Below are 24164 nucleotides of genomic sequence, written 5' to 3'. Positions count from 1 at the left end.
CCCTATCCACGTGTGTCCCCAAAGAGGGCTTCAGAGGGAGCAGACCTCCCCCAGGGGTGCGCTCGGCCTCGGGTTCCCAGCACAGGTCTGGTGTCTCCCCACCTTTCACCACTCTCCCCCCCATCCTGGAACCGGGACTGAAATCTGGAAGGAGCTCGGAAAAAGGCATAAACGACGGACCACCGTCCTAAAGTCTCCCTGAGTTCCCGGGGCCTCCGGGGCCACCCTGTGGGCGCCCAGCTCCCGGGAGGGCGGGGTGGGGAGTCCCGCCTGATGGAGCCGGGAACTGGGCCCGCGCCTCCTTCCCTCCGGGGGACCGAGGCTCTCCCCACCTCCCGGCCCCCTCCCGGGGCGCGGGCCCGCCCCTCGTCCCCTCCCCAGGTTCCAGGCGGGGCCGGCCCGTGAGTCAGCGCCTCGATCCGGGAGCGGACCAGCCGCGGGAGCCGGGCGAGGTCGCGGGCTGGTGGGCGGCCGAGTGTGGCGCGAGCGGTCCGGTCCGACCCGGCTAGTGCGGTGCCGAGGGGCGTCGGGCCCGGGCCCGGGACCTCCGCCCAGAGACCCGCCCTCCGGCCCCGCCCAGCTCCCCGCGACGGCCGCTTCCTGGTCCCCGTCGCAACCATGGCCGAGGAGCAGCCGCAGGTCGAGCTGTTCGTGAAGGTGAGCCTCCCCCGGCCCCTCGCCCTCCGGCCGGCCCGCCCCCGGCCCCCTCCGCCGCCCGCCCCGCCACCTGCAGCTTCGGGATGGGAGGGAGGGCCGGTTCCGCAGGGGACGGCGATTGACGTGGCGGAGAGAGAATTCTAGGCTCAACCCTGGGAAGTTTGTACAAGTGCGAGTTGCCACCAGCCGGAAGGACCACACGGTAGAGAAAGGGGAGGGGTCCGGGGGGGGCACAGGCCGAGGGAAGGAGGGCAGGAGGGCAGGAGGGAAGGAGGGCAGGAGGGTGTGGGAGGAACAGAGGAAAACACCAGCACAGGCGGCCTTAGGAGGGTGAGGGGCAGGGGGAGACTTGGAGAAGTGTGTGTGTGTGTGTGTGGGTGGGTGTGTGTGTGTCTGTGTGTGTGAGTGAGTGGATGTATGTGTGAGTGGGGGGTGTAAGTGTGAGTGGGGTGTGTGTGTGAGTGTGTGTGAGTGGATGTATGTGTGAGTGGGGGTGTGTGTGTATGTGAGTGTGAGTGGGTGTGAGTGGGTGTGGGTGTGAGTGGGGGTATGTGAGTGTGAGTGGGTGTGGGTGTGAGTGGGGGTATGTGAGTGTGAGTGGGTGTGGGTGTGAGTGGGGGTATGTGTGTGTGAGTGGGTGTGGGTGTGAGTGGGGGTATGTGAGTGGGTGTGGGTGGGTGTGGGTGTGAGTGGGGGTATGTGAGTGGGTGTGGGTGTGAGTGGGGGTATGTGTGTGTGAGTGGGTGTGGGTGTGAGTGTGGGTGTGAGTGTGTGTGTGAGTGGGTGTGGGTGTGAGTGGGGGTATGTGAGTGTGAAGTGGGGGTGTGAGTGGGGTGTGTGAGTGTGAGTGGGTGTGGGTGTGAGTGGGGGTATGTGTGTGTGAGTGTGTGAGTGGGTGTGAGTGGGGGTATGTGAGTGTGAGTGGGGGTGTGAGTGGGGGTATGTGAGTGTGAGTGGGTGTGGGTGTGAGTGGGGGTATGTGTGTGTGAGTGTGTGAGTGGGTGTGAGTGGGGGTATGTGAGTGTGAGTGGGGGTGTGAGTGGGGTGTGTGAGTGTGAGTGGGTGTGAGTGGGTGTGAGTGGGTGTGGTAGGGAGGCCTGGGAGCGGGAAGAGGCCCACTGGGAACGTGGGCTGAAGACACGGGGGAGCGGAGTGGAGTGCAGAAGCTGCTGCAGAGGATGGTGGCGAAGGGCTGGGGCTGGGAGCGAGAGGAAGGGCGGAGATGGAGTCCAGGCTGGGTGAGAGATCAGACCCGGGGGAGGCTGGGCTAGGGCGTTAGCGTCCAGAGGTTGTAGAAGCAGGAGAGAAAGAATTGCCCCAACTCTCCTCTCCTGGGTGTGGATGCGGAGACGTGGCCATAGCATTTGGGTATCAAAACCGCAGGCCAGACCTGGCCAGGTGCTCAGTTGGTTAGTGTTGTCCGAATACACCAAGGTTGCAGGTTCGATCACGGTCAGGGCACATACAAGAATCAACCAATGAATGAATAAATGAGTGGACCAACACATGGATGTTTCTCTCTTCTCCCCCCCCCCCCCCATTTCCTCTCTCTCTCAAATCAATTAAAAAACAACAGCAACAACCGCAGGCCGGGGCCTTCACCGATCCGTTCCCCCCTGCTCCCTTCCCCACTAGGGCCGTGCCTCTCCCTCTCTGCACCTCATCTCGTCGCCCTCCTTCCCCTGGCGGACTCCGTCTTCTGTCTGCCAAGTCTCTCCACCCCCTCCCCTTCCTGCTTCCTTTCTCTCCGCTCCCCCCTTTTGTTCGTCTTGTCTTTGTGTGTTCCTGCCTGTTTCTCCCTCGGCTTTATGCTTGACTTCTCGGGCGGCCATTCCGTCCCCTCACTCAGTGAAGTGCCGGCCGGCCCCAGGTGTGGTCCCACCTCTCTCTCACACTCGCCTCAGGGGCTATTTTTACTCTCGGGTGAGTGTGCTGCAGAGGTTCTGGCCCTGGGTCCTGGTGAGGAGGGTCCTGCAGCCAGAGGAGTTGTGCGGGAGACCCAGCAGGCGATGCGGGGAAGAGGAAGGGGGCCTTTACCTCCGGTCCCCCTCACAGGCCCTGCCCCCACTCCTCGGCAGGAAGGAAGCTGCTAAGGCTGGAGACACCGATGAAATGAATCACCCCGAGCCCAGGGGGAGGTGTCCCTTGAGGGATGAGGTCACCACTTGCCAATTAGAGAGCAGCCCCTCTCCAGCTCTAGGGCGAGGCTGTGAGCCCCTGACTCCCGCAGCTGCCCAGAAACAGCGCGGGTGGAGGTACCGAGAACCAGGCTCTGCTTGCAGGCCCTGCCCCGCCCCTCGGCCTCAGGCTCCGCTCCTATCCGAACCCAGGCCGCTAGCCTGCATCTCTGGCCTCACCAAAGTCCCGCTCTGGGGCCACTGCATGGGCTGGGCTGGGCATTAAGATGAGTTTGTGTGTGTAAAGGACTTCGAGTACTAACCAAACTACGCTGTTAGTCTTCCCGCTCCGGGTCCAGATCCTTTCATTTCTCCAAGGCCGTCCCTCTGCCCTCCTCTCGCCTGTACTTAAGTAATTGGAAAACCAGAAGCCAACCTTTGTACAAAATGTTTCCGCTGATCTGCTCTAGATTTGACCGAGCCCAGGGTGGAGAACCCAGTTCTAGAGAGACGTGTGTGGCGGCGGGGGGTGGGGTGGGCGGGGGGGGGGGGGGGGGGGGAATAGGATGTGCCCAGAATGGCTGGGGTTGGTGGGGTGCACCAGGCCTAACTTGAGGTGGGCTTGCTCTCAGGCTGGCAGTGACGGAGCCAAGATTGGGAACTGCCCCTTCTCCCAGAGACTGTTCATGGTGCTCTGGCTCAAGGGAGTCACCTTCAACGTCACCACTGTTGACACCAAGAGGTAGGCCCACGTCTGTTCCTCGAAACACCCTTTGTGCTCACACATAAACATACACACACATTCAGTCACCCGAGTCTTCCATCCTGAACTTTTTCCTTTCTCCCAAGGGCCCCTTTCTCTTCCCACATCCCTCCATCTCCCTTTTCTGGTTCTCTCTGCCCCCTTTTCCTGTCCCGATGCTGGGCCTCTCTCCTACAGGCGAACCGAGACAGTGCAGAAGCTGTGCCCGGGAGGGCAGCTCCCTTTCCTGTTGTATGGCACCGAGGTGCACACAGACACCAACAAGATTGAGGAATTTCTGGAGGCAGTGCTGTGTCCTCCCAGGTATTGGGGCACTTGGAAGGGGGGTTGGGGGGAGCTGGGAGGCGCTGAAGAAATAAAAAACAGATGGCGCCCTGGTCGGTTACTCAGTGGTTAGAGTGTCAGCCCAAGAACCAGGTTCGATTCCTGGTCAAGGGCATGTACCTGGGTTGCAGGTTCAATCCCTGGCGAGCAGGAGGCAACTAATCGATGTGTCTCTCTCACATAGATGTTTCTTTTTTTTTCTCTCTTTCTGCCCCTCCCCCTCCCTTCCACTCTCTCTGAAAATCAATGGGAAAAATGTCCTCACTCCTTGGGGTGAGGATTAAAAAATAAACCAGATGGTCTCTTAGGGGCTGAGGCAGGGGGCTGAGGCTCCTCCCAGGAAGATTTCTCATTTCTCCCGTTGGCTTTCAGGTACCCCAAGCTGGCAGCTCTGAACCCTGAATCAAACACAGCTGGCCTGGACATATTTGCCAAATTTTCTGCCTACATCAAGAACTCAAACCCAGCACTCAATGACAGTGAGTCCTGTGGGCCAGAGGCCTGGGTCCCAGAAGGAACGAGAGGATCCAGGGCGTGGGAGGCATTTGGAGCACTTAGACATTCAGATCTCCACGTCAAGGGCGACGTTCTGGCTTAACCCCCATCTCTCCTTGCATTCTCGTTGGCCACGACTCTTTCGAGCACCTCTCATTTCTCCCCTGGCCTCTTCTGCTCGACTGGGGTCGTTAACTGGGTTGGCTTGGCTGCTGGCCTGTTTTCTGGCAGAACAGGGTTGTGCTTAAGAACAGTGACTCTAGCCCTAGCCGGTTTGTCTCAACAGATATTGGATTCAAGGGCCCCGGGTTCGATTCTGGTCAAGGTCACATGCCCAGGTTGTGGGCTTGATCTCCAGTGTAGGGAGTGCAGGAGGCAGCCAATCAATGATTTTCTCCCATCATTGATATTTCTATCTCTCTCCCTCTCCTTTCCTCTCTGAAATCAATAAAATATATTAAAAATTAAAATTAAAAAAAAAGAACAGTGACTCTAGATCCAGATTACCTGAGTACAGATCCTACTAGCTGGGTGACTTCGGGCAATTCATTTAACCTCTCCATAAATCTATTTCCAGAGCTATAAAACGAGGACAATACCTATTTTGTGGGTTGATGTGAGAATTAAATGAGTTTTTGTATATAAAGTGCTTACAGTAACAGAAAGCTGAGGACATAGCTGTTGTTCATTTGGACTGGCCGCAGCATTAGTATTCACCCTCTCAGCAACCTGCCCTGAACTCTGTCAGTCATCCGAGCTCTTGCCCATGCCCTCTCTGTGCAGACCTGGAGAAGGGGCTCCTGAAAGCCCTGAAAGTGTTAGACAATTACCTGGCGTCCCCCCTCCCGGAGGAAGTGGACGAGACCAGTGCTGAGGACGAGGGCATCTCTCAGAGGAAGTTTCTGGATGGAAATGAGCTCACTCTGGCTGACTGTAACCTGCTGCCAAAGCTCCACATTGTGCAGGTGGGTGGCCATGGTGGGGGAGGGGAGCGGCTGGGGTGGCCGCCCAGGACCACCACTCCAAAGGCGGTCTCTTTCTCTGGGCGGGCTCTGTGGATGGCCACTAACAGTAGATGCACCCCTTCCTCTCAGCGGTCATTGCCCACAAGACTGTTGCTTGTGGAAGATGAAAACTGTTGGTTCCCATCTTTTGTCGCAGCCTAAAGCTATGGTTTTAGTTTGTGGAATCGGCCTCGACGTTAGTCTGCCACAGAGCTGCCTATTCAACTCTGAAAGGCAAAGTTGTGTGATGATTAGTCCTTGCCCCAAATGAAACCAAGAGAAAAGTCGCTGTGGAAATTTCAAGAGAAAAATTTAATCGTTTGTGAATGATAGCTCAATCAAACCAAGAGGAGAAAAGTAGTGCCATTGGAATTGGTCTGAACGGGGCTTGTTATCAGTAAGGAGAGAGGAGAAGTGAAGACAGTATACCACAGTGAAGAGCTAAGAAGGCCAGTTGGAGAAGATGACTCACGGGGCAGGTAGGAGTCACAGGAAAAGCTAGATGGTGGCGACTTAACGCCCGGCCAAGAAGGCTGGCGCCCTGGCCGGTTACTCAGTGGTGAGAGAAAGACCGCAGCGGCGCAGCCACTCGGCTCCCCGGAGGCTAACGTGTGTTCCTCTCCTCTCCCCCCCCCCCCCCCCCCCGCAGGTGGTGTGTAAGAAGTACCGCGGGTTCGCCATCCCCGAGGGGTTCCGTGGAGTGCATCGGTACTTGCGCAATGCCTATGCGCGCGAAGAGTTCGCCTCCACCTGTCCCGACGATGAGGAGATTGAGCTGGCCTATGAGCAAGTGGCCAAGGCCCTCAAATAAGCTCCTTCGGGGCTCCCTCTGCCCCTGCCCTCCATTTCCCCCACAAAGGCCCCGGGTGGTGTCCCCTGGCCACCCGAGGCACACACTCCAAAATGTGCAGTGGGGTGAATGCTGGAGACCTGTGCAGGCCTGCCCGGGGGGAAGGGAAGGATGGGGGATCTGGTGAGATTTTGACCGCGGGGCGGGGTGGGATTGATTGGTGGGACAATGTATTTCAGTAATAAAATACAGAATGAAAACCTAGTGTTGTAATTACACAAAGGGGGCTCGAAATGTGGGTAACGCGAATGCCGGGTGGGTCCGTGACCTTGAGCTCCGGCAGAAGCCAGGAATTAGAAGAAGGTGCTTGCGGTGATTTTGCCATTTTTACCGCCAACCCATTGTCGCCTTGTCTTGTGGGTCCCTGCTGCGGTTGCTGCCCAGCCTAAGGGGCGGCCATGTCTGGGTGGGCCTGAGCTACTCGCCGGGCGGGGCCGAGTTCTGAGAAGGGGGGCGCAGCCCGGGTGGAGTGGGCGCGGCGTCGCGGGGCGGATGGGCGTGGTCTGCGGAGCCCGGCCCTGTCCCGCTCAGACAATGCCCCGGAGCCGCCAGACCGCCGAGCCCCTGCCCCACCGCGGCCCCGGCCCTCGCCTACCCAGGGGCTCCGCGCCGCGAAAGCTCCAGCCCCCGAGGCTTGACGAGCAGGACTCCTCTCCACCAACTCAGTCCTCGCGGGGGTTGGGACCCCAGCCAAGATCTCAGAACGGCAGGAGTAGGGGTGGGCGCTGGAGGTGAGTCTGGAGCGGGCGGTGTTCCCCGGACTGTGTTGGGGCCGGAATCGGGGTACCGGGCCCGTGCCTGCGCCGGACAGAGTGGGGGGGGGCGGCGTTTGAGTTGCGGAGCTGAAGGGGGTGGACTTCGGGGAAGACAGAGCGGGAGGGAAGGGACAGGGTCCCGGAGCCTGGAGCGGCGCCCGCTCCCCGGAACCACGCCCCCCGCTCCCCCGCCCTCAGATTCCCTCTCCGACCTCTCCCAGTCCTCCGGGACTCGGTCTGCTTTAGGCTGGGTCGCGCTGGGAGCTGAGTGACCCGCTGGGGTGGAGATGATATTTAACTCCTGTGACTCTAATTCCTCCCTCCTTGCCCCTCTCTCCCTTTCTCGTTTGGACCCTGGACTTCCACCCCCCAGGCGCTCTCCCCAGCTGCCTCCTGTCCCATAACCCTAGTGGGTTCCTCGCCGCACTTCGGGTCTGCACGGCGCGAGCAGCGGAGGGTTAAGGGGGCGGGGCCGCTGCATTTTTGGGGAGTGAGCGCATCCTAGCGGCTGCCAAGAGGGGCGCCGGGCAGGAACCGCACGAAGCCCCCGGGCGGGGGCAACAGGTGTCTGGGGGATGACGGGGTCCTGATCTTGCCCCTCGGACTCCCCCAGAGCAGCAGATGGCGATGGTGCGGGCGTTGGGGGGGCAGCCGGGGAAGGTCTGCAGGGGGAGGAGAGGAGAGGGAGGGGTGCCAGAGGCGGCCGGAGGAAGACCCCCGTTCCTAACCACCTTCCCACGCCCTTCTCGGCGTTCTCTTTCTCTCCCCCGCACCCCCATTCTGTCTCCTCTCCCAGACAGCTGAAGTAAAAGGAGGAAACTGAGAAATCAGCGCTGCCGGAGGGGCGACTGTGTGGATGGGATGGGGACGCCGGGGGAGGGGCTGGGCCGCTGCTCCCACGCCCTGATCCGCGGGGTCCCGGAGAGCCTGGCGTCGGGGGAGGGTGCGGGGGCTGGCCTCCCTGCCCTGGACCTGGCTAAAGCACAGCGGGAGCACGGGGTGCTGGGGGGTAAGTTGAGGCAGCGGTTGGGGCTACAGCTGCTAGAACTGCCTCCTGAAGAGTCGCTGCCGCTGGGACCGCTGCTCGGCGACACCGCCGTGATCCAGGGGGACACGGCCCTGATCACGCGGCCCTGGAGTCCTGCCCGCAGGCCAGAGGTGACGCCAGGGGGCGCGGGAGGGGGGGGGGCTGGGCATCCGAGGCTTCAGGGAAGAATTGGGGGGGAATGTCTCAGCCCCGCTCCTCCCCTCGCCCTCAGGTGGATGGAGTCCGCAAAGCCCTCCAGGACCTGGGGCTCCGGATTGTGGAGATGGGGGACGAGAACGCGACGCTGGATGGCACCGATGTCCTCTTCACCGGTGAGCGGGGTGCCCGTCCCGGGAGCTGGGCACGGGGACGCAGAGTTTGGGAGACCGGGCCATCTCGGGTCTTGTTCCAACTCTTCCCACCCGCCCCGCCCTTAAACCTCTTGGCCTCCGGGGCGCAGGCCGGGAGTTTTTCGTGGGCCTCTCCAAGTGGACCAACCACCGAGGAGCCGAGATCGTGGCCGACACGTTCCGGGTGAGGAGCGGCCAGCCTTGGGAAGGGGGTGCAGGGCGCCGAGGAGGGAGGCCGAGAGCTGGGCGGTGGAGGGAAATGTTGAGGGTGTTCCGTCACCCTCCCGGTCCCTGAGGACTTCCCCTCGTCCCCCTAGGACTTCGCCGTCTCCACTGTGCCGGTCTCCAGCCCCTGCCACCTGCGCAGCTTCTGCGGCATGGGGGGACCCCGCACGGTGGTGGCGGGGAGCAGCGACGCCGCCCAAAAGGCGGTCCGGGTGAGCAGGGGCGGGGCCGGGGCGGGGCCAGGCCCAGGGTCGTGGGCGTGGCTGTGGGCCAGGGAGGCGGGGCTGGGAGGCTCCGAAAATTAGCCCCAGCCCCTGCCCTCAGGGCGCAGGTCATCTGAGAAAACATCTGAGAAAACAAGGAGTGTAGCTGGACTGGGCGATGGGAGCTCAGGGAACAGTCGATTCACATTTACACGGTCTTCCCAAATCCCCAGAGGGGCATCTAAGCTGTGATTTGAAGGGTGGGTGGGGCCGATAGGGGGGCTGGAGAAGGGGAGATGGGAGAAGAGGTTGCAGGTGGGAGGACTGCAGGTGAATCTGAGGTGGAAATTAGCAAAGGTAACCCAAGCGCTTAGAAGAGTGTCTGACTCGCAGTATGTGCTGCGTCATGATTATTTCACCAACGTAACCGTCCCAGCACTCAGCCTGGGGGTGGGGGCAGCCAGGCTCGGGGCGCAGAGGCTCTGAGACTTGAATGCTGCCTCTTTCCTCTACACCAGGCCATGGCGGCGCTGACGGACCACCCCTACGCCTCCCTGACCCTCCCAGATGACGCAGCCGCTGACTGTCTCTTTCTGCGCCCTGGGTTGCCCGGGGTGCCCCCTTTCCTCCTGCACCGTGGAGGGGGGGACCTGCCCAACAGCCAGGAGGTGAGGGGAGGCAGAAGCTCCACCAACAACCAGAGAAAGGCATCTCAGGCCTTCGTGGGAGGAGCAGGGAGGGAGCCCTTACCTAGAAGCCTGAGTGGGACCATTCTGATCTGGCTGCAAGGGGTGTGTGGTTGTCTCACTCCATCTCCCCGTCCCATGTCCTCCCTGCAGGCACTGCAGAAGCTCTCCGACGTCACCCTGGTCCCTGTGTCCTGCTCTGAACTGGAGAAGGCAGGTGCTGGGCTCAGCTCCCTCTGCCTGGTACTCAGCACACGCCCCCACAGTTGAGGGCCTGGCCTTGGGGTCTTGGTTGGTCAGGGGTAGGGCAGTATAGGGAGTAGAAGGGGCAGGAGAATTAGAGAAAGGATGGTGAATAGTGGGAACAGGGTCCCAAGGTAGGGGGAGGGCATAGTGTGGGAAAAAGGATAGAGATCATTGGGTGAGTCTTCTCTCCCAGAACTAATAAAATAGAACTGACCTTTCAGACTGGGCTGTGACTACTGTTTTATTGGGGCAGAGGGACGGGGGCAGGGCCGAAACCTGAGGTTGGGGATAGTGAGGGAAGGAGGCCTCTTTCATTCCTCAAACCCTCATTAGGCTCTCGCTGACTCATTGCCCAGCCCTGTGTCATGGGTGCTTGGGCGCAAGCATGTACAGGGCGGAGGAGAGAGAGCACGGGTGGGTCACTTGCTGAATTTATCTAAATCTCAGATGATTCAGAGATTGGTAGATTACTAACCCACCCATAGTTGATAGGAAGAAATAACACTTGCAGAAATATTAATTTTTATTCACTCATTTACTGAGGCTTAGCAGTGATGTGAAAAGGGCCAGTCTCCTGCTCCCAGGGAACTCACAATGCTTGAACATCGCTTACCAACGGAAGACAGGTTGTGAGGGAACAAGTCACAGGAGGCTGCTGCTATGAGAGAACAAGGGGCCTCCCAGGGCATCAAAATGCGTGCAGGGCGGCGAGGGGTCGGAATGGCTTCCCAGAGGCGGCACTGAACTGAGTCCTGAGGATTAGTAAGAACTAGCAGGCAGGCAGTGGAGAGAAGGGAAAGTGTAATCCATGAAGAGGGCATTGCACCGGACAGAGGCACACAGCGCTTGGGGCCTGCGGGGGTTTCTCCACGGCTGGCGTTGTGTGAGTGATGTGACAGATAAGCCTAGAGAGGAGGCGAAGTGCCGTAGTACTGTGTACCCAAAGCCAAGGCCCCTGGGCCCAGGGCTGACGGTTAAGGAAAGAAACTACAGATCTGAAATACAGGCTGTCAGAAGTAGGTTATATTTGGGAAGGATCTACCTGCCTTCAGGGAGGCGGGCAAGGGAAAAAGGATGAGGTGGGTTTCTGGGTAATCCAGGGAAACGAGGAGCATACACTCAGGTGGCAGGGCTGGGCATGAAGAAGGGTGTGGGTTTGACTGATGTTAGAACAGAACAGAAGGACTTGGTTCATTGTGTGACAGGAAGGATGCTGCATGACTCAGTTTCTGGCCTGGGCAAGAGGGTTGATCAAGAGGAAATACAGAGGAGGACTGATGGGAGGTTTGGAGATGACAATGCGTTTTGGACATGCTGTATGAAAAATGTGTAGGGCCAGACAGACAGGGATGTCTGAGGGACAGTTTGGAAACCTCTCAGCTGACAGCTGAGCTGGAGAGTTCTGGGTGTCATTTGCCAAGGTGAGGGCTGAGGCCACTGGGGATCACTTCCCAGAAGAGGAAGAGGAAGGGGCAAACCTAAACGGTGGGGATACCGTGGCGGGAGGGAGGAAGGAAGAGGATTCCAGAAGGAAGGCAGCAGCATTAAAGAGAAACAGCTTTGCCCTAACCGGTTTGGCTCAGTGGATAGAGCATCGGCCTGCGGACCGAAGGGTCCGAGGTTCAATTCCGGTCAAGGGCAGGTACCTTGGTTGCGGGCACATCCCCAGTAGGGGGTGTGCAGGAGGCAGCTGATCGATGTTACTCTCTCATCGATGTTTCTAACTCTCTATCCCTCTCCCTTCCTCCCTGTAAAAATCAATAAAATATATTTTAAAAAAAAGAAAAGAGAGAAAAACAGCTTAAAGAAGGGAGTGATCAAAAGCCAAGCCAAGCCAGATGAATGCTAATGTGGCCGTTAGGACCTCACTGGCAGCCTCCTGGGCGTAGAGTGCAGGAGAAGAACATGGAGGAGCCTGGTTCGAGGAGCTAGACTGGAAGGGAGGGAAGAGAGGGAGCGACTCTCGGAGTGGCTGATGCCTTAAGGTGGGAAAGGTCTGTGAGCTTTAGAGGGACCAGTGGTAAAGGAGACGTGGAGGGTCTAGGCGGTGGGTGGGGTGGCTGCAGGAGAAGCTCAGTGGCAGAGACAGCCTGGAGCCAGGTCTCCCGACTCCCAGTCTAGTGCTCATTTCTATCCTATGGTGCCTTCATTTCCCCGGGAGAGCCGAAGACAGAGAGGGTAGTTCTGGAGAGCTGGGAGCCCCCAGCTTGTGAAGTTTGGAGGAAGGGCTTTCCTTCAAACGACAGCCGCATAGATGGTGGAGGAGTCAGCAGGGACCACTGGGGACAGCCGGCAGGGCCGTCTGAGGGCCGAGCGATCCAGGTCTGCGTAGAGCAGGCTCTGCAAGGTGTGGAGGAGGGCAGAGTGTCTCGGAAGTCTGGTTCCCTAGCAATCCAGGCCTCTGTCTCTCTCTGTCCAATTTTCTCAGGGATTCTGCCCGGTTCCCCTCCTATCCCCAAGCCCTCACCGACTCCTGGTCCAGGTCCCCCGCAGTCTTGGGCTCCTCAGCCTTTGCTGGTCTCCGGGGCTCGGCTTTCACTCGTGGGACTATATGGGGGGGACAGAGCTGAAGGATTGAGAGAAGGTGACCACCTCGTCTGCTCCCTGCAAGCGCTCAGACTCGGACTTGAGGGGTCGGGATGTGCAGTAGGAAAAGGAAAGGGGGAGTTAGGCTCACCAGATCTGGGGAGTGGCCGCGGCGGGCGTGGGGGTGAGCGCCTGTCAGGGGTGTGGAACAATCATCGTCTCTGAGAGCCGCCAGGGTCGCCTCCCTGCTTCTTCACCACAACCCTGCAACTTGCAGGTTCGATCCGCAGGGGAACGCAGGCTCCACCCGACCGGTTGCGCCCCCGCTCTCATCCTGCCTCCTGCTGAGCTTCCCGAGCCAGGGCTCCACCCACCAGCCTGTGGCCCCACCCCATTCTCCAACCAAACCACAACCCAGGGCTCCAGATCGGCGTTTGTCTACGAAAACCCGCCCGCCTCGGGCCCCGCCTCTCGAGCTCACCTGCGCTGCCACCAGACCGCACCCGCCGCTCCCAGTCCCAGCACCAGCCCGGCGCCCAGCAGGGGGATCAGGAGCAGGGGATACACGGACCCTGGGGGGACGGGGACGGGGGTGGTCAGGGTTCGCGGGCGGACAGCAGCTCTCCCTCTCTGGAATCCCGGCCACGGCTCCTTCCCCGTCGGAGGGGGGAGGCGTGTCCGCTTGAAGTCCCCCCGCGCGCGCAGGCTACGACCTACCCGGGCTGGGCCCGGAGCCCCTGCAGTCGGCCGCGTCCCCCAGCACGCGGAGCACCGTGTGGCTCTCCTCGTGGAGGCCCCTGCAGATGAAGGTGCCCGAGTCCCCGGCGCTCAGCAGCAGCTCCAGCCGCCGGATTCCAGGGTGGTCCAGGGCTCGCAGGCGGCCGGCAAAGGGCTGGACAGGAGACACGGTGGGGATCCCGCTCCGAGAGACCCACAGGATCGGGCGGCGGCCTTTGGTCAGGCCCTTGCAGGTCGGGAAGCTGGGCGCCCAGACCCAGCGGTCGGGATGGGAGACCCCTACGCAGGAGAGATTCACCCGGTCCCCGGGACGGCCGTCCAAGGAAACTAGGGCGGCGAGGGGGGTGGTGGTTAGGGCAAGTCCACCGGCGAGGAGACCCCCACCCCCTCTCCCGCCGTCCAGGATCTTCCCCCACACATCCTGCTCCGCAGTCGCCCCCGCCCCGGGCCTCAGACTTGCCTCGTTCATGCCGATCCCCCAGCGACAGCTTGCCCCCGGGGTCCCCCTGAACCCGCCACAGCAGCAGCGGCAGCAGCGGCAGAACCAGGGCCATGGCTGGATGTGGTGGGGAGAGGAGGCGAGTGAATCAGCGGAGGAGACCGGAGGGAAATGCGGGGGGAGGAGCGGGGGTCGGCGGGTCTGGGGGCTCCGATAAGAGGGGGCGGGGCCAGCTCTGCGGGATCCCTCAGGGAACACTGGGGCAAGCTCACAGCCCTCAAACAGCGCGCCCTGCGGTGCGCGCTCGGCCGTTGGCGCCCGCATTTCCCAGGCTTTCACTCCTGCAGCCGAGCAGGTCGGAGCATCACGAATTCTGGGTCCGGCTGGGTTCCAAACCTGACCTCCACTGCTGGCTGCGTGCTGTGAGCAAGTCGCCTAACCTCTCAAGCCTGTTGGCTCAGCCACAAAAGCACCTGCGTTGCAGAGGCTTGTGAGAACCAAAGGCGCACTCCCAAAACGCCCGGGACCAGGGCTGACGCACGGAACACCCAGTACTTTCCTCTGTCTGACTGTCTGTCCTGTTAGCGTCTGCCTCCTGCCTCCGTGCCCACGCGGTCCCTCAGCCGCGCACCTCCCAAACCCGCAGGTTCTGATCGGATGGCCCCTTGGAGCAGGTGCACACGCTCCGCATCCAGGACTTCACTGGCCTTCGCTGGACGGTGCAACTGAGACCCGCCCAGCCCCGCCCAGGCCTCTGCTGCTGTGACATCACAGACATCCTTGGTGACATCACAAACCCTACTCCCTAATCCTGTGGCTGGGCAGTGCCTGGGAAGACCAAATAGGAGCTGAATTGAGATTAATTTGGCTCTTTCCACCCAAAATCTCTGCCCACGTGTTTTACCAGTGGCCCCAGGGATCCAAGATTGGCAGTCATCGCGGGCCACACTAATTGTCTATTTCCCAGGAGCCAGCAGCTGCGGGGGGGGGGGGGGGGGGGGGGCTGTAACATTGCAGGGGCCTTTGGTGATGCCTCTTGGGAGAACAGAGGCCTGGGCAAGCAGGGCTGTGGGCGGGGGGCGCCAGGAGGAGCACCTTGGTCTGAAACCAAGAACCAAAATGGCTCACCTACATTCCACCCAATCCTGCCCCACCTCCCTCTCCCGTCTCCCCTCCCCCACCCAGTCCTGTTTAGCCCCTCCCCACCATAATGGGGAGGAGGGGCCACCAGAGCAGGGAAGGGAGGGACTGTTAGTATAAAAGCGAAAAAGGCCCTTCGGCTCCCAGAGCTGGATCCCCGGAAACCTACTCCGTCAGCTGCTGCAGTTGCCGCCCTTCCCAGGACCCTCACCATGAAAGGCCTTCTGCTGCTCGTCTTGTCTTCTTTGCTCTGCTGGGTCTCAGGTGAGCACCGGGGGCCCCAAGGCCCTGGTTCACCCAGTCAGGACTTTATACCCTGCCCCACCCACCACCCCACATTACCCACTCCTCAGGATCCCAAGCACCCCTGGCCCCAAATGGCTGAGTTCTGTGCTTCCAGAACCAGATCTCCCTGTGACAGGCTCCTGGCTCCATTTCTCAAGGATTCATGTTCCCACCTCCAAGACCCACTATCAAGCCAGGGTTCCAGGTCCCCTTTTCCCGAGTCCAAGGTGCCCCCTTCTTGGCCACCCTAATATCCAGTTCCCTTGCCAGCCCCCATCCAGCTTACCTGCTTTCTCCTCTCTCCATCACGCTCGGCAGGGTGTCCTCCCAGAGCCTAGGCACCCCGCCTGGGGCTTCTTTTGCACCCCGCCTGTCATCTGCTCCATCAGGGATTCATGCTCAGTCCCTTGAGCAGCAGCCTTTCCTAGTGGCCTCCTGCTCCTCTCGGGGGCCCGTACCCCCGGGGACACAAGCTTTCTGGAAGGTGCCAGGGACCTCTTAGAACCTCCTAGGGAACCAGGGAGATCCCCCCCCCCCCGCCCTTCTAGGCAGGGAGTGCCAGGGCTGCTACCCCCAGGGTGAGGGGCAGCCACAGACTTGTTCACCCTTGGACCAAATCCCTCCTTCACCAAACCCTGCGTGCCCAGACCTCAAATTGGCTGAGGCAGAAACTCCGGGCTGCCGCCTTCTGTTCCAGTCTGTCCCCCGGATAGTATTCCCTTCTGCGGAGAGCCCCTGGGGGAGAGGATTCATTCAGGTCGGTGCCTCTTCCCACTCCTCGGTGGGCACAGGAGGTGAAGAGTAAATTGCTAAAGCTGGCCGCACATGGCCTTCTTGCCAGCTTCAAGTTCCAAGCCACTTCTGCATGTGTTGTATCCTCCATGATTTGTATTTTTATTTTAAATGTATTTTTATTGATTTCAGAGAGGAAGGGAGAGGGAGAGAGAGAGAGAAACATCAATGATGAGGGAGAATCATTGATCTGCTGCCTCCTGCATGCCCCCTCTTGGGGACTGAGCCCACAACCAGGGCATGTACCTTGACTGGAATCGAACCCGGGACCCTTAGGTCGGCAGGCCGACACTCTATCCACTGAGCTCAGCTGGCAAGGGCCATGATTTTAATTTTGAATAGTTCTTCCTATTTTAAGTCTCTACCTGTGACCTCCTCTGAATTCTTTCTTCTTCCCACCGCCTCCACCCCATGGAATTCTCACTTTCCATCTAGCCAGCCCCGTGTTGTTGTTGGTAGCACTGCCCTCCTGACTCATCCCCAGATGGAGTAGAGTGGGGAAAGGCAGTTAGGGTGTGGGCTGTTCACAGAGCAACAACTCCACCCTCACCCACTTCCACTTTTCTCTATCACTCACCTGCTCTGTCCCCGTCCAAACCGGTCAGAACACCTACTGCACTGGTTCTTCTCCACCTTACCCCCCAAACCCCCCCCCCTCGGCTCAGCCCCAGGTGAGTCAGACACCCCATCGCCTCAGCCTGATTTGTGTCTTCCCAGCTGACATACGCTGTCACTCCTGCTACAAGGTCCCGGTGCTGGGCTGCGTGGACCGGACGTCCTGCCGTCTGGAACCAGGACAGAAATGCCTGACAACAAATGTGTACCTCGGTAATCTGCCCTTCTTTAGCGCGGACCAGGGACGGTGGGAGACTCTATGGCTGAGGCTGAGGCCCCACTGGGGCTAAGGCTAAGCTGGAACAGAGAATGACAGCAATGAGAACTTTTGGCCAAAAATTATCACGTACCAGGCCCCATTCTGTGTCTCTACATGGATTGTTTCAATTCATGTTCATGACAACCCTATGATGTGGCTGTTACTATACCGCAGAAACAGCCCCAGAGAGCGGCAGTAACAGGTCCAAGGCATCCCGGCCGGCAAGTGACAGGACTGGGGTTGGGTGAAGGGCAGGGTCTGGAAGTCAGCAGGAAGATGAGACTGAGGAGAAAAGAAGGGGAAGCTGGGGCAGAATTGGGAGGAAAGGAGGTTGAGTGGGTGCATGGGGTGGGGAAGTGGACACAAGCGTCCCAGGTGCCCATCCCAGCTGACACCACTGCCCGCTCCCACCCCCAGGCAAGATGTGGGTTTTCTCCAACCTTCGCTGTGGCACACCTGATGAGCCCTGTCGGGAGGCCTTGAACCAAACCAACCACAAGCTGGGCCTGACCTATAACACCACCTGCTGCGAGAAGGACAACTGCAACAGCCCAGCCCCTCGGCCCGCCCCAGCCCTGGGCCTGGGCCTCCTCACCTCCTTGGCTGGCGTTGGCCTCTGGCTGCTGCACTGACACCCACTCCTCCCCTGCCTCAGCCTCAGCCTCTCTCCCCGTGTCTCCGGATCCCCTGGCTTCCCACAGTGGTCTCCCCCTAGTTCCCTTTGCTCGGAAAAACATTTCTCTAGACCCTTCACATTTCTTTGATTAGACAGCGGTCTCCCTGTCCGTCATTCTATCCCATCCCCTCCTCTCTGCTTTGCTGAGTCCCTTCCCATGTCCCTCCAGACCACTCCAGATCTCCCACTGCCCACAGAAGGGCTCCCCTTTGTGCTCTGCACTACCGTGCCTGCTTAGGAAGGACTTGGGGTCTGGGCCCGTCCCCCGTGATGGCTCGAGAAAAGACCTGAGGACCTTGCCCTGCTCACCTCTTTCCATTTTGAGTAATAAATGCCGTGTCTGGTAAGTCGTGCGTTTATTGTCAGGAGACCTGTTGTCAGAGGCCCCCCTCCCGAAATAACCCTCTCAGCCCCCACCCTCCCCCAGGACCCTTCAGGGAGTTCCCTGGCAGCTGGGCTGGGGCAAATGCAGGAACAGGTTTTTCTGGCCCCACCCTCCCGCCCAGTGTGGGGGTGGCACACAGGCCCCAGTGTTTGGAGGCAATCCTTATCTCAAACGTAGGCCACACCTCTGAGGGACTGCCAAGAAGGAGGTGCAGCCCGGCTGAGGGCTCCCCAAAAAGGGTAGGAAAATGGCATGGGGATGGGACCCAGGACCCTCTTTGCAGGTGTCAGTCCCAAGCTTAGAGTCAGAGGCCTCGCCTGGCCCGGTTACGAAGTGGGGCACTGAGTGAGCCTCCTAGCACAGGCTTCCATTCATTTCCTCTCAGTTCAAGAGTCCTATTGGGAGCCAAGCTGCAGGCAGGGGAAAGGAGAACCGCCCAGACAAACAGGTTCATTTGTTCTGAGCCGCACTCAGCCAGCGCCGCTCCCCTGGGGGATCCTCATTGCTAAGGAGGCTCTCCCTAGCAACAAGGCCCTGGAGTAACAGGGAAGGCTCTCCATTGTCCTCGAGGGTTGGGTTGGATAAGGAATGCATCACCATAACCCTGAAACTAGTCATATAATGCCTTCAGTCCTCCCATCAACAAAAGAGAGATGGAATTTTCCAGTCAGCTCTAGAGTGGCCAATAGATTTTAATGGCTCACAGAGGAGTGTGTGTCTTCTCACCTCAGATCTCCTTCATTCCCTTGCTCCCTTCCGGTCTTCTAGTCCCGCTACCCTCTCCACAGTCCTGGCAAGACCCAGGCCAGGGCGCTGTCTGCTGCAGCCAAGATTCAGGCCGGGCCCACAGTTCTCGCCCCAGCGCTGCTGGACAGGCCTCGATGCACAGCCCTGTGGGCGGTGTGAGTCCCTCCAACTTGGTTTCCACTTAATTGCAGTGACGGGCTGTGGCACAGGCTGGCCGGTGATGGCCACTGAGGCTGAGAGAGACGGAGGCAGAGGTGTCAGCCTCCTGGCTGGACGACTTGCCTTCGTGGGCAGAGCAGATGGGATTTAAGGAGCACAAAGGGATTCTCTGCTCCCTCAGAAAACACCTCCCTAAAACCACGTGATCAAAGTTCTCACACTGGCATTGTGCCCCCCTGTGTGATGCACTGCAAAGACCAACATCATGCCTGTGCTGTGTTGTGGGGTCGAACCCTGGAGTCAGAATAAGACCACCGGAGGCTGCTGATGGATTAAAAAGCAGGCGAGGATTTATTGAGCTGACCAGGACGGCCGCGAGGGCACCACACGCAGGTGGCCACCCTCACGACCCAGGTGAAGGCAGCCCTTTTAAAGGTCCAAACCACAAGAATTTCCCTTTGTTCTAAATGCTAAATACATTGGAATGCGGACCTCCCTTGCGAAAGCGGATTGTACAAAAGCAGGACTGAGCAGGGTTAATGACCTCTAAAGGTAGTCAACTCCTGGAGCCACTGAGTCAGTGGGAATCCGTCTCCTCTGGTTCTGGTCCACGGGCTCAGGAAAATGACCTTGTGATGTGGGATGGATTCATGTGAGTTTCCAGGTCTCAGTCTGGGGGCTGAGGTAGCTACCCTATTGTCTAAGCAAGCAAGTGCGTGCAGGCGCCAAAAGAGCAGGGTTAAAGTTTAAACAGCAGTTTTTACCTGAGATGAATGTATGAATGTCCTTAAAGCCTTATTTTATTCCCTACTGGTCTCTTGGGAATGAATCTAAACCTTAGATTCATTACTCAGTTTTTACCTAAGTATGGTTGCTACCATACTTCATGCTGTTCTTGCCAAGAGCTCATGACCTCAATCTAATTGTGTGAAAATACCAGATAAACCCAAATTGAGGGACGTTCTATAAAATAACTTACCAGACCCAGCCGGCATGGCCCAGTGGTTGAGCATCGACCTACGAGCCAGGAGGCCACAGTTCCATTCCCCGTCAGGGCACCTGCCGGGGTTGTGGGCTCATCCCCAGCGGGGTGTACAGGAGGCAGCCGATCAGGGATTCTCATCAGTGATGTTTCTATCCCTCCCTCCTCTCCCTTTCTCTCTAAAATCAATAAGAATATTTTTAAAAAGTAAAATAATTTACCAGGACTCTTCAAAAGTTTCAAGGTCATGGAAGACAAAGACTCAGGACCGTCACAGATCGGGGGCAGTTAAAAAGACACGAGAGCGCAGTGCATGTGGGCTTCTGGGATGGGCCTGGGACACCGGCTAAAGCCAGGCAGGCCGGCAGGTCAGTGAGAAGCGCTGTACAGTGTTACTTCCTGGTTTGGTCATTGTAGAGTTGACCCCTGGGTTTAAACTACGCAGGTCCACTCACACCAAGATCCCCCCCGCCCCAAATATACAGTTGGTCCTCCTTTTCCGGGTTTCACATCTGCAGATCCAACCAACCGCAGACTGAAAACAGGCCCGACTAGTGTATATGCGTTTTTATTTATTTATTTCCCTGCCGTTTTATTTATTTATTTTTTAATGCCACTTTCTGTAAGGGACTTGAGTGTGGGGGATTTGGGTATCTGCAAGGGGGTGGGGATGGTCTTCCGGAAACAATCCCCCTCAGATACCAAGGGGCACTTGTAGGTACGTTTTTGGGGAGTCACCAGTTATACACAGACTTTGAGCCGGATGTGGCACCGCTGACTGCGTGTGCAAGGGCCAGCTGTACTCTGGTGATGTGAGATGGTCACATTGGAGGAAGCGGGGGGAGGGTATACAGGCATTCTCTGTACCATTTTTACAATTTTTCTGTCAATCTAAAATTATTTCAGAACAAAAATGTAAACACACCCCCTCCCTGGTCCTTAGCTGATGCTGGAAAGTTGAAGTTTGGTTTAATGTTTTGGTCCTTGCTTTCAAGGGACTGAGGTTTTCTAACCGTGTGAGTGAGTGGGCCTATGAGATTCTGGAGAGCAGAGGGGCAGGTGGGACACACGGACAGCAGACAGGGGTCCTGAGGGGCTCAGACCCAGCCTCACCCTGGAAGGTCTGCAAGCAGGAAAGCGCTGGGGGAAGGGGGGAACAGGTTCCCAGACAGCGCGATGCACAGGGGTCCCTGGCCACAGGCGGTCACGGCTCTGCCGGGGGCACTGCAGTCGGAGCAGCGCGGGGTCCTGGCCCCGAGAGGAGGCCCTGGACCTGGGCAGAGGGCGACCCGCCTGTGTGGCAGGGGCCTTGGCTGCCTTCTCCCCCAGGGCAGCCCCACAAGGAGGGGGCTCCCTGTGTCTGCCTGGGTCAGTGCGCCTGCCCTCCCACGGCCCCCATGCCCACCTGCCCTGCCAGCCTCACAAACCCTTGCCCTGAGCTGCATAGGCGTGAGAAGGGCGCCAGAGTCTCCCTCAGCGGGCACTGGGCACCCAAGCGGCGCCCGGCAGGTGAGTGCGGAAGGAGATACGAAAGCCCAGCCGTCCACGTTGGGAAAGAAGTGCTTTTTCAAAAAAACATGTTAGCCGAAACCGGTTTGGCTCAGTGGATAGAGCGTCAGCCTGCGGACTGAAAGGTCCCAGGTTCGATTCCGGTCAAGGGCATGTACCTTGGTTGCGGGCACATCCCCAGTGGGGGGGTGTGCAGGAGGCAGCTGATCGATGTTTCTCTCTCATCGATGTTTCTAACTCTCTATCCCTCTCTCTTCCTCTCTGTAAAAAATAAATAAAAATATATTTAAAAAAAAAAAACATGTTAGGCTTACATGTAGTAGGTTATTGTTTTAATTTTTAAGCGAACCTATTTAAAATGTTCTGTTTTGATTTCTAATTGAGTAAATGTTACTATAACTCACTAAGAAAGACTCTTGGGGTCTTCAGTAACTTTTGAGAGTGTGAGGAGGGCCTGAGACCGGAGAGCCCCAATTCCAATACCCCAACACCCCAATACTGCTGCTCTGAGCAGAGCTGTGCCTCCACGCCCGCCCCACCCAGTCCTGTCCTCCTGGGATAGTCCTGCCCCGCCCGTCTCTCAAACCCCTGTCTTCCAGACTCTGCCCCTGCCCCCAACCCTGTCCCCCTTCCTAGTCCTTACGGCCCCTCACTGACCCACAGTGGAAACACATCAGGCCCGCTGGCCGCGCCCGTGAGTCACGTGGGAAAGCTGGGAGAGACCATTGTGGGGCGGGATGTTGGGCTTGCAGGGACTTGAAGTTGCGTGGGGCCCTGCCCTGAGCAGCTGGGTTTTGTGTTTGGAGCTGGAGGGGAGGTTGTTGATCCCACACTTACCCGGATCTGGGCCAAGGCTGTTTGGAGGGTGACCTGAGAGCATTAATGCACAGAAGCGGCAAAGGGCAAGCTGAGACCAGGAGAAGAGCTGAGAGACCAGAAAACAGCTTGAGACAAGGAGCGGGGTGGGGTGGGGGGGGTGGTTAGGAAGAGGACTAGGAGGGAAGGTGTCAGACACAACTCCGGAGCGGAGCTCAGAGCGCGGAGAGAACCGAGGGCAGGCTTCTGCAGGGAGGGAGGTGTGAGGTGCCGGAGCAGAGGGCCGCGGCCCAGGCTGGTGAGTGCGCTGGTTCCGCCCGCTCCCAGCCTGGGTGTGTTTGTTTACTGGTCCCTCCCAGCCGCAGATGCTCCTGCTCTCCAACCTGGGGCACTCCGTGCAGACACAGTCGCCCGGACTCCTGGGCCCTGGACCCAGCCATGGGCACCTCCAGTGCCGTCCTCTGCATCCTGTTCTTCTGTGGGGCGCTGGGTAAGGGTAGGTTGGGGGTCCTCTGGGGCAGCGGGCGGGGAGCAGCTGGGGCAGGGGCTGTGGAAAAGCCTGAGGGCGGGGAGGGTCTGAGAGAGGCTGAGAAGAGTTCAGGAGCGCTAGAAAGAGGAGCTCCTGGGACAGGGACGGCTGGCCCAGCACGGCCCCCTTGGAGGCACTGGAGATGGACGGCCTCTTCCCCGCGGCACTGCACCAGCCTGTCTCCCCCCCACCTCACCTCTTGCTTCTCCGCTGGGCTCCTTGGTAAATGTCAATTCCAACGTTTTCATGTGTCTCTGGCACCATTGCTTAACTTCTTCACTGCCACCTCCCGCCCGGCGTCTGTCATTCTCTAAGTTCATCTCTGATTCTCTTGGCTTCTGTTCACGTCTGTGTCTTTCTCTCTCCCTGTCTCCCCGCCCTGGTCCGTGTCTCCTTTCCTACTTCTGTGCGCCCTCCGTGCCCCCTTTCAGCTCTTCTCTCTCCCCACTTGCGGCCCCTCACTCCCTGCGTGCGGCCCCGTCTGGGATCTTGGCTCAGCCTCTCACCCGGCCTGCGTGCCTCTCCTCCACCCTCCTGATCTCCACCGACCTGACCCGGCAGGTCTCACCACCCTCCCTGCCCGGGGGCGGCTCCACTGTTACACCTGCGGCTTCGCCAAACCCTGCTACCCTCTTCCCACCGAGTGTGGGGATGATGAAGTCTGTGGCGTCAGCATCGGCACCTCAGGTAGGACTCCGGTCCAATGGCCCTCCTCCAGGTGGTTCCCCACGCCTCTCCCCTCCGTCCTGCCCTCCCTGAGGCCCTGGCCCTCCCTCCGTCCTGCCGGCCTCAGCAGCGCCCCTTCCTCCCACAGAGCAGAGTGAGGTCATCCAGCGGAAAGGCTGCCTCCCGAGAGCCCAGTGCCCTCTGCCCGGCCAGGCCACCTACTGGTCACACGCCTACGCGCTGCGGCACGACTGCTGCGACCGGGACCTGTGCAACGCGGCCACCACGCTGCAGCGGCCCCCCGGGCCCCTCGTCCCCACCCTGCTCCTCACGGCCAGCTTCACCTGCGGAGGCCACCTCCTCCACTAGCCTCCCTCAGCTCTGCGGCCCTCGGCCCAGGACGCCCTCTCCGTCTCCGCGGCCCTGGAGACGCCTGGCCTGACCCTTGAGATGTGGCCCAGCACCCGACGTGACAGACAGGCCTCAGCTCCCTGGCCAACACCTTTGCGGATTCCTGTGGGCACTGCTCCAGCCCCTACCACCTGCCCAGAGCCCGGCCTCATAAAATACTGCTCTGTGTCTGTTGTCCTTTTTAGATGCCGAGGCTGATGCCCTCTCCAAGCCCCAGGTCTCTGGCAAGGCGGGTGTCTGATGGAGCTGTGGGTCCCAGGCAAGGGGATGGGAGGGGCCCATGTATGGAGAGGAGGGGTGTCTTGCTAGGGAAGGTTCATATGGTAGATCAGGAACTTAGGAAGGAGGGCTTGGGGAATGAATGATGAAGGGCAAATTTAATAAAGTGCTATCTGGGGTCTGGTAACACTGCCGTGTGTGTGTGTGTGTGTGTGTGTGTGTGTGTGTGTGTGTGTTCGCGCATGCATGTGTTTTCTCTGAAAGCAAACCGTAGCTCTTGGTGGTTGTGCTGGGGCTGGAACCCAAACTCTAATGTCACCTCGTTTTCTGTCTGCCACTCGCGCCTCCTTCTGCCGACAGACGACAGACGTGGCGGCTTCAGGTGAGCCGTCCCAGGAGCCTTTCCCCGCCAGGCCTAGCTCGGGCGGGCGGGCACACAGAAGGGCGCTGGAGGAGCTGCCTGCCTGTGCGGGTGTGGCCCGGAGGCCAGCTCACTTCTGCCTGCCTGACCGCGTGGACCAGCTGGGAGCCTCCCTGCGCTCCCGGCCTCACCAGCCCAGACCTGTCCG

At 59.3% G+C, this 24164-nt stretch overlaps 5 protein-coding genes across 11 annotated transcripts; 4 read left to right on the top strand and 1 right to left on the bottom strand.

Annotated features, from left to right (window-relative positions):
• Positions 1 to 399: 399 nt before the first annotated feature.
• On the top strand, positions 400 to 6345 carry CLIC1 (chloride intracellular channel 1). The gene is made up of 6 exons (XM_008157342.3): positions 400 to 657; positions 3407 to 3516; positions 3715 to 3840; positions 4234 to 4340; positions 5140 to 5321; positions 6010 to 6345. Exons 1-6 carry the CDS (start codon positions 619 to 621, stop codon positions 6169 to 6171), a joined length of 726 nt encoding a protein of 241 aa, XP_008155564.2. The 5' UTR covers positions 400 to 618; the 3' UTR covers positions 6172 to 6345.
• Positions 6346 to 6723: 378 nt separating this feature from the next.
• DDAH2 (dimethylarginine dimethylaminohydrolase 2) lies at positions 6724 to 9924 on the top strand. Of its 4 annotated transcripts, none has more exons than XM_008157340.3 (7): positions 6724 to 6941; positions 7762 to 8123; positions 8225 to 8324; positions 8453 to 8526; positions 8660 to 8779; positions 9289 to 9438; positions 9610 to 9924. In XM_008157340.3, the coding sequence occupies exons 2-7, from the start codon at positions 7827 to 7829 to the stop codon at positions 9724 to 9726; spliced, it is 858 nt and encodes a 285-aa protein (XP_008155562.1). In that variant the 5' UTR covers positions 6724 to 6941; positions 7762 to 7826; the 3' UTR covers positions 9727 to 9924. The 4 variants fall into 4 exon arrangements, with proteins under 4 accessions (XP_008155562.1, XP_054578092.1, XP_054578091.1 ...); XM_054722117.1 differs by lacking the exon at positions 6724 to 6941 and adding an exon at positions 7251 to 7374; XM_054722116.1 differs by lacking the exon at positions 6724 to 6941 and adding an exon at positions 7391 to 7529.
• A 294-nt stretch (positions 9925 to 10218) lies between these two features.
• On the bottom strand, positions 10219 to 14134 carry MPIG6B (megakaryocyte and platelet inhibitory receptor G6b). Of its 4 annotated transcripts, none has more exons than XM_054722118.1 (7): positions 13678 to 14134; positions 13427 to 13522; positions 12946 to 13293; positions 12710 to 12800; positions 12380 to 12420; positions 12170 to 12249; positions 10219 to 12042 (listed from the first exon to the last, which is right to left on the bottom strand). In XM_054722118.1, the coding sequence occupies exons 1-7, from the start codon at positions 13727 to 13729 to the stop codon at positions 11938 to 11940; spliced, it is 813 nt and encodes a 270-aa protein (XP_054578093.1). In that variant the 5' UTR covers positions 13730 to 14134; the 3' UTR covers positions 10219 to 11937. The 4 variants fall into 4 exon arrangements, with proteins under 4 accessions (XP_054578093.1, XP_027989660.2, XP_054578094.1 ...); XM_028133859.2 differs by having other exon boundaries at positions 13807 to 14134; XM_054722119.1 differs by having other exon boundaries at positions 14037 to 14134.
• A 535-nt stretch (positions 14135 to 14669) lies between these two features.
• Positions 14670 to 17519, top strand: LY6G6C (lymphocyte antigen 6 family member G6C). The gene is made up of 3 exons (XM_008157348.3): positions 14670 to 14809; positions 16340 to 16450; positions 16914 to 17519. The coding sequence occupies exons 1-3, from the start codon at positions 14758 to 14760 to the stop codon at positions 17126 to 17128; spliced, it is 378 nt and encodes a 125-aa protein (XP_008155570.1). The 5' UTR covers positions 14670 to 14757; the 3' UTR covers positions 17129 to 17519.
• Positions 17520 to 21705: 4186 nt separating this feature from the next.
• On the top strand, positions 21706 to 23782 carry LOC103300532 (lymphocyte antigen 6G6e-like). Its single transcript, XM_008157421.3, has 4 exons — positions 21706 to 21819; positions 22130 to 22260; positions 22861 to 22986; positions 23114 to 23782. The coding sequence occupies exons 2-4, from the start codon at positions 22209 to 22211 to the stop codon at positions 23332 to 23334; spliced, it is 399 nt and encodes a 132-aa protein (XP_008155643.1). The 5' UTR covers positions 21706 to 21819; positions 22130 to 22208; the 3' UTR covers positions 23335 to 23782.
• Positions 23783 to 24164: the final 382 nt, after the last annotated feature.

The sequence above is a fragment of the Eptesicus fuscus genome, chromosome 10 (genome assembly GCF_027574615.1).
Source record: "Eptesicus fuscus isolate TK198812 chromosome 10, DD_ASM_mEF_20220401, whole genome shotgun sequence".
Classification (NCBI taxonomy): Eukaryota; Metazoa; Chordata; class Mammalia; order Chiroptera; family Vespertilionidae; genus Eptesicus; species Eptesicus fuscus.
This window is presented reverse-complemented; position numbering and strand designations above follow the sequence as displayed.

Bases quoted from the DNA above. Each gene is read 5' to 3' on its own strand.
- MPIG6B (XM_054722118.1), bottom strand. From the start codon at position 13,729: ATGCGGGCGCCAACGGCCGAGCGCGCACCGCAGGGCGCGCTGTTTGAG. The intron at 12,801-12,945 runs GTAGGTCGTAGC...CCGTCCCCCCAG, and splicing joins GGGCTCCGGGCCCAGCCCGG to GGTCCGTGTATCCCCTGCTC. The intron at 12,250-12,379 runs GTGAGCCTAACT...CCCCCCATATAG, and splicing joins GCGGCCACTCCCCAGATCTG to TCCCACGAGTGAAAGCCGAG.
- LY6G6C (XM_008157348.3), top strand. From the start codon at position 14,758: ATGAAAGGCCTTCTGCTGCTCGTCTTGTCTTCTTTGCTCTGCTGGGTC. The intron at 14,810-16,339 runs GTGAGCACCGGG...GTGTCTTCCCAG, and splicing joins TTTGCTCTGCTGGGTCTCAG to CTGACATACGCTGTCACTCC. The intron at 16,451-16,913 runs GTAATCTGCCCT...TCCCACCCCCAG, and splicing joins GACAACAAATGTGTACCTCG to GCAAGATGTGGGTTTTCTCC.
- CLIC1 (XM_008157342.3), top strand. From the start codon at position 619: ATGGCCGAGGAGCAGCCGCAGGTCGAGCTGTTCGTGAAG. The intron at 658-3,406 runs GTGAGCCTCCCC...GCTTGCTCTCAG, and splicing joins AGGTCGAGCTGTTCGTGAAG to GCTGGCAGTGACGGAGCCAA. The intron at 3,517-3,714 runs GTAGGCCCACGT...TCTCTCCTACAG, and splicing joins ACCACTGTTGACACCAAGAG to GCGAACCGAGACAGTGCAGA.
- DDAH2 (XM_008157340.3), top strand. From the start codon at position 7,827: ATGGGGACGCCGGGGGAGGGGCTGGGCCGCTGCTCCCACGCCCTGATC. The intron at 8,527-8,659 runs GTGAGGAGCGGC...TCGTCCCCCTAG, and splicing joins TCGTGGCCGACACGTTCCGG to GACTTCGCCGTCTCCACTGT. The intron at 8,780-9,288 runs GTGAGCAGGGGC...CCTCTACACCAG, and splicing joins CCGCCCAAAAGGCGGTCCGG to GCCATGGCGGCGCTGACGGA.
- LOC103300532 (XM_008157421.3), top strand. From the start codon at position 22,209: ATGGGCACCTCCAGTGCCGTCCTCTGCATCCTGTTCTTCTGTGGGGCG. The intron at 22,261-22,860 runs GTAAGGGTAGGT...CTGACCCGGCAG, and splicing joins GTTCTTCTGTGGGGCGCTGG to GTCTCACCACCCTCCCTGCC. The intron at 22,987-23,113 runs GTAGGACTCCGG...TTCCTCCCACAG, and splicing joins CGTCAGCATCGGCACCTCAG to AGCAGAGTGAGGTCATCCAG.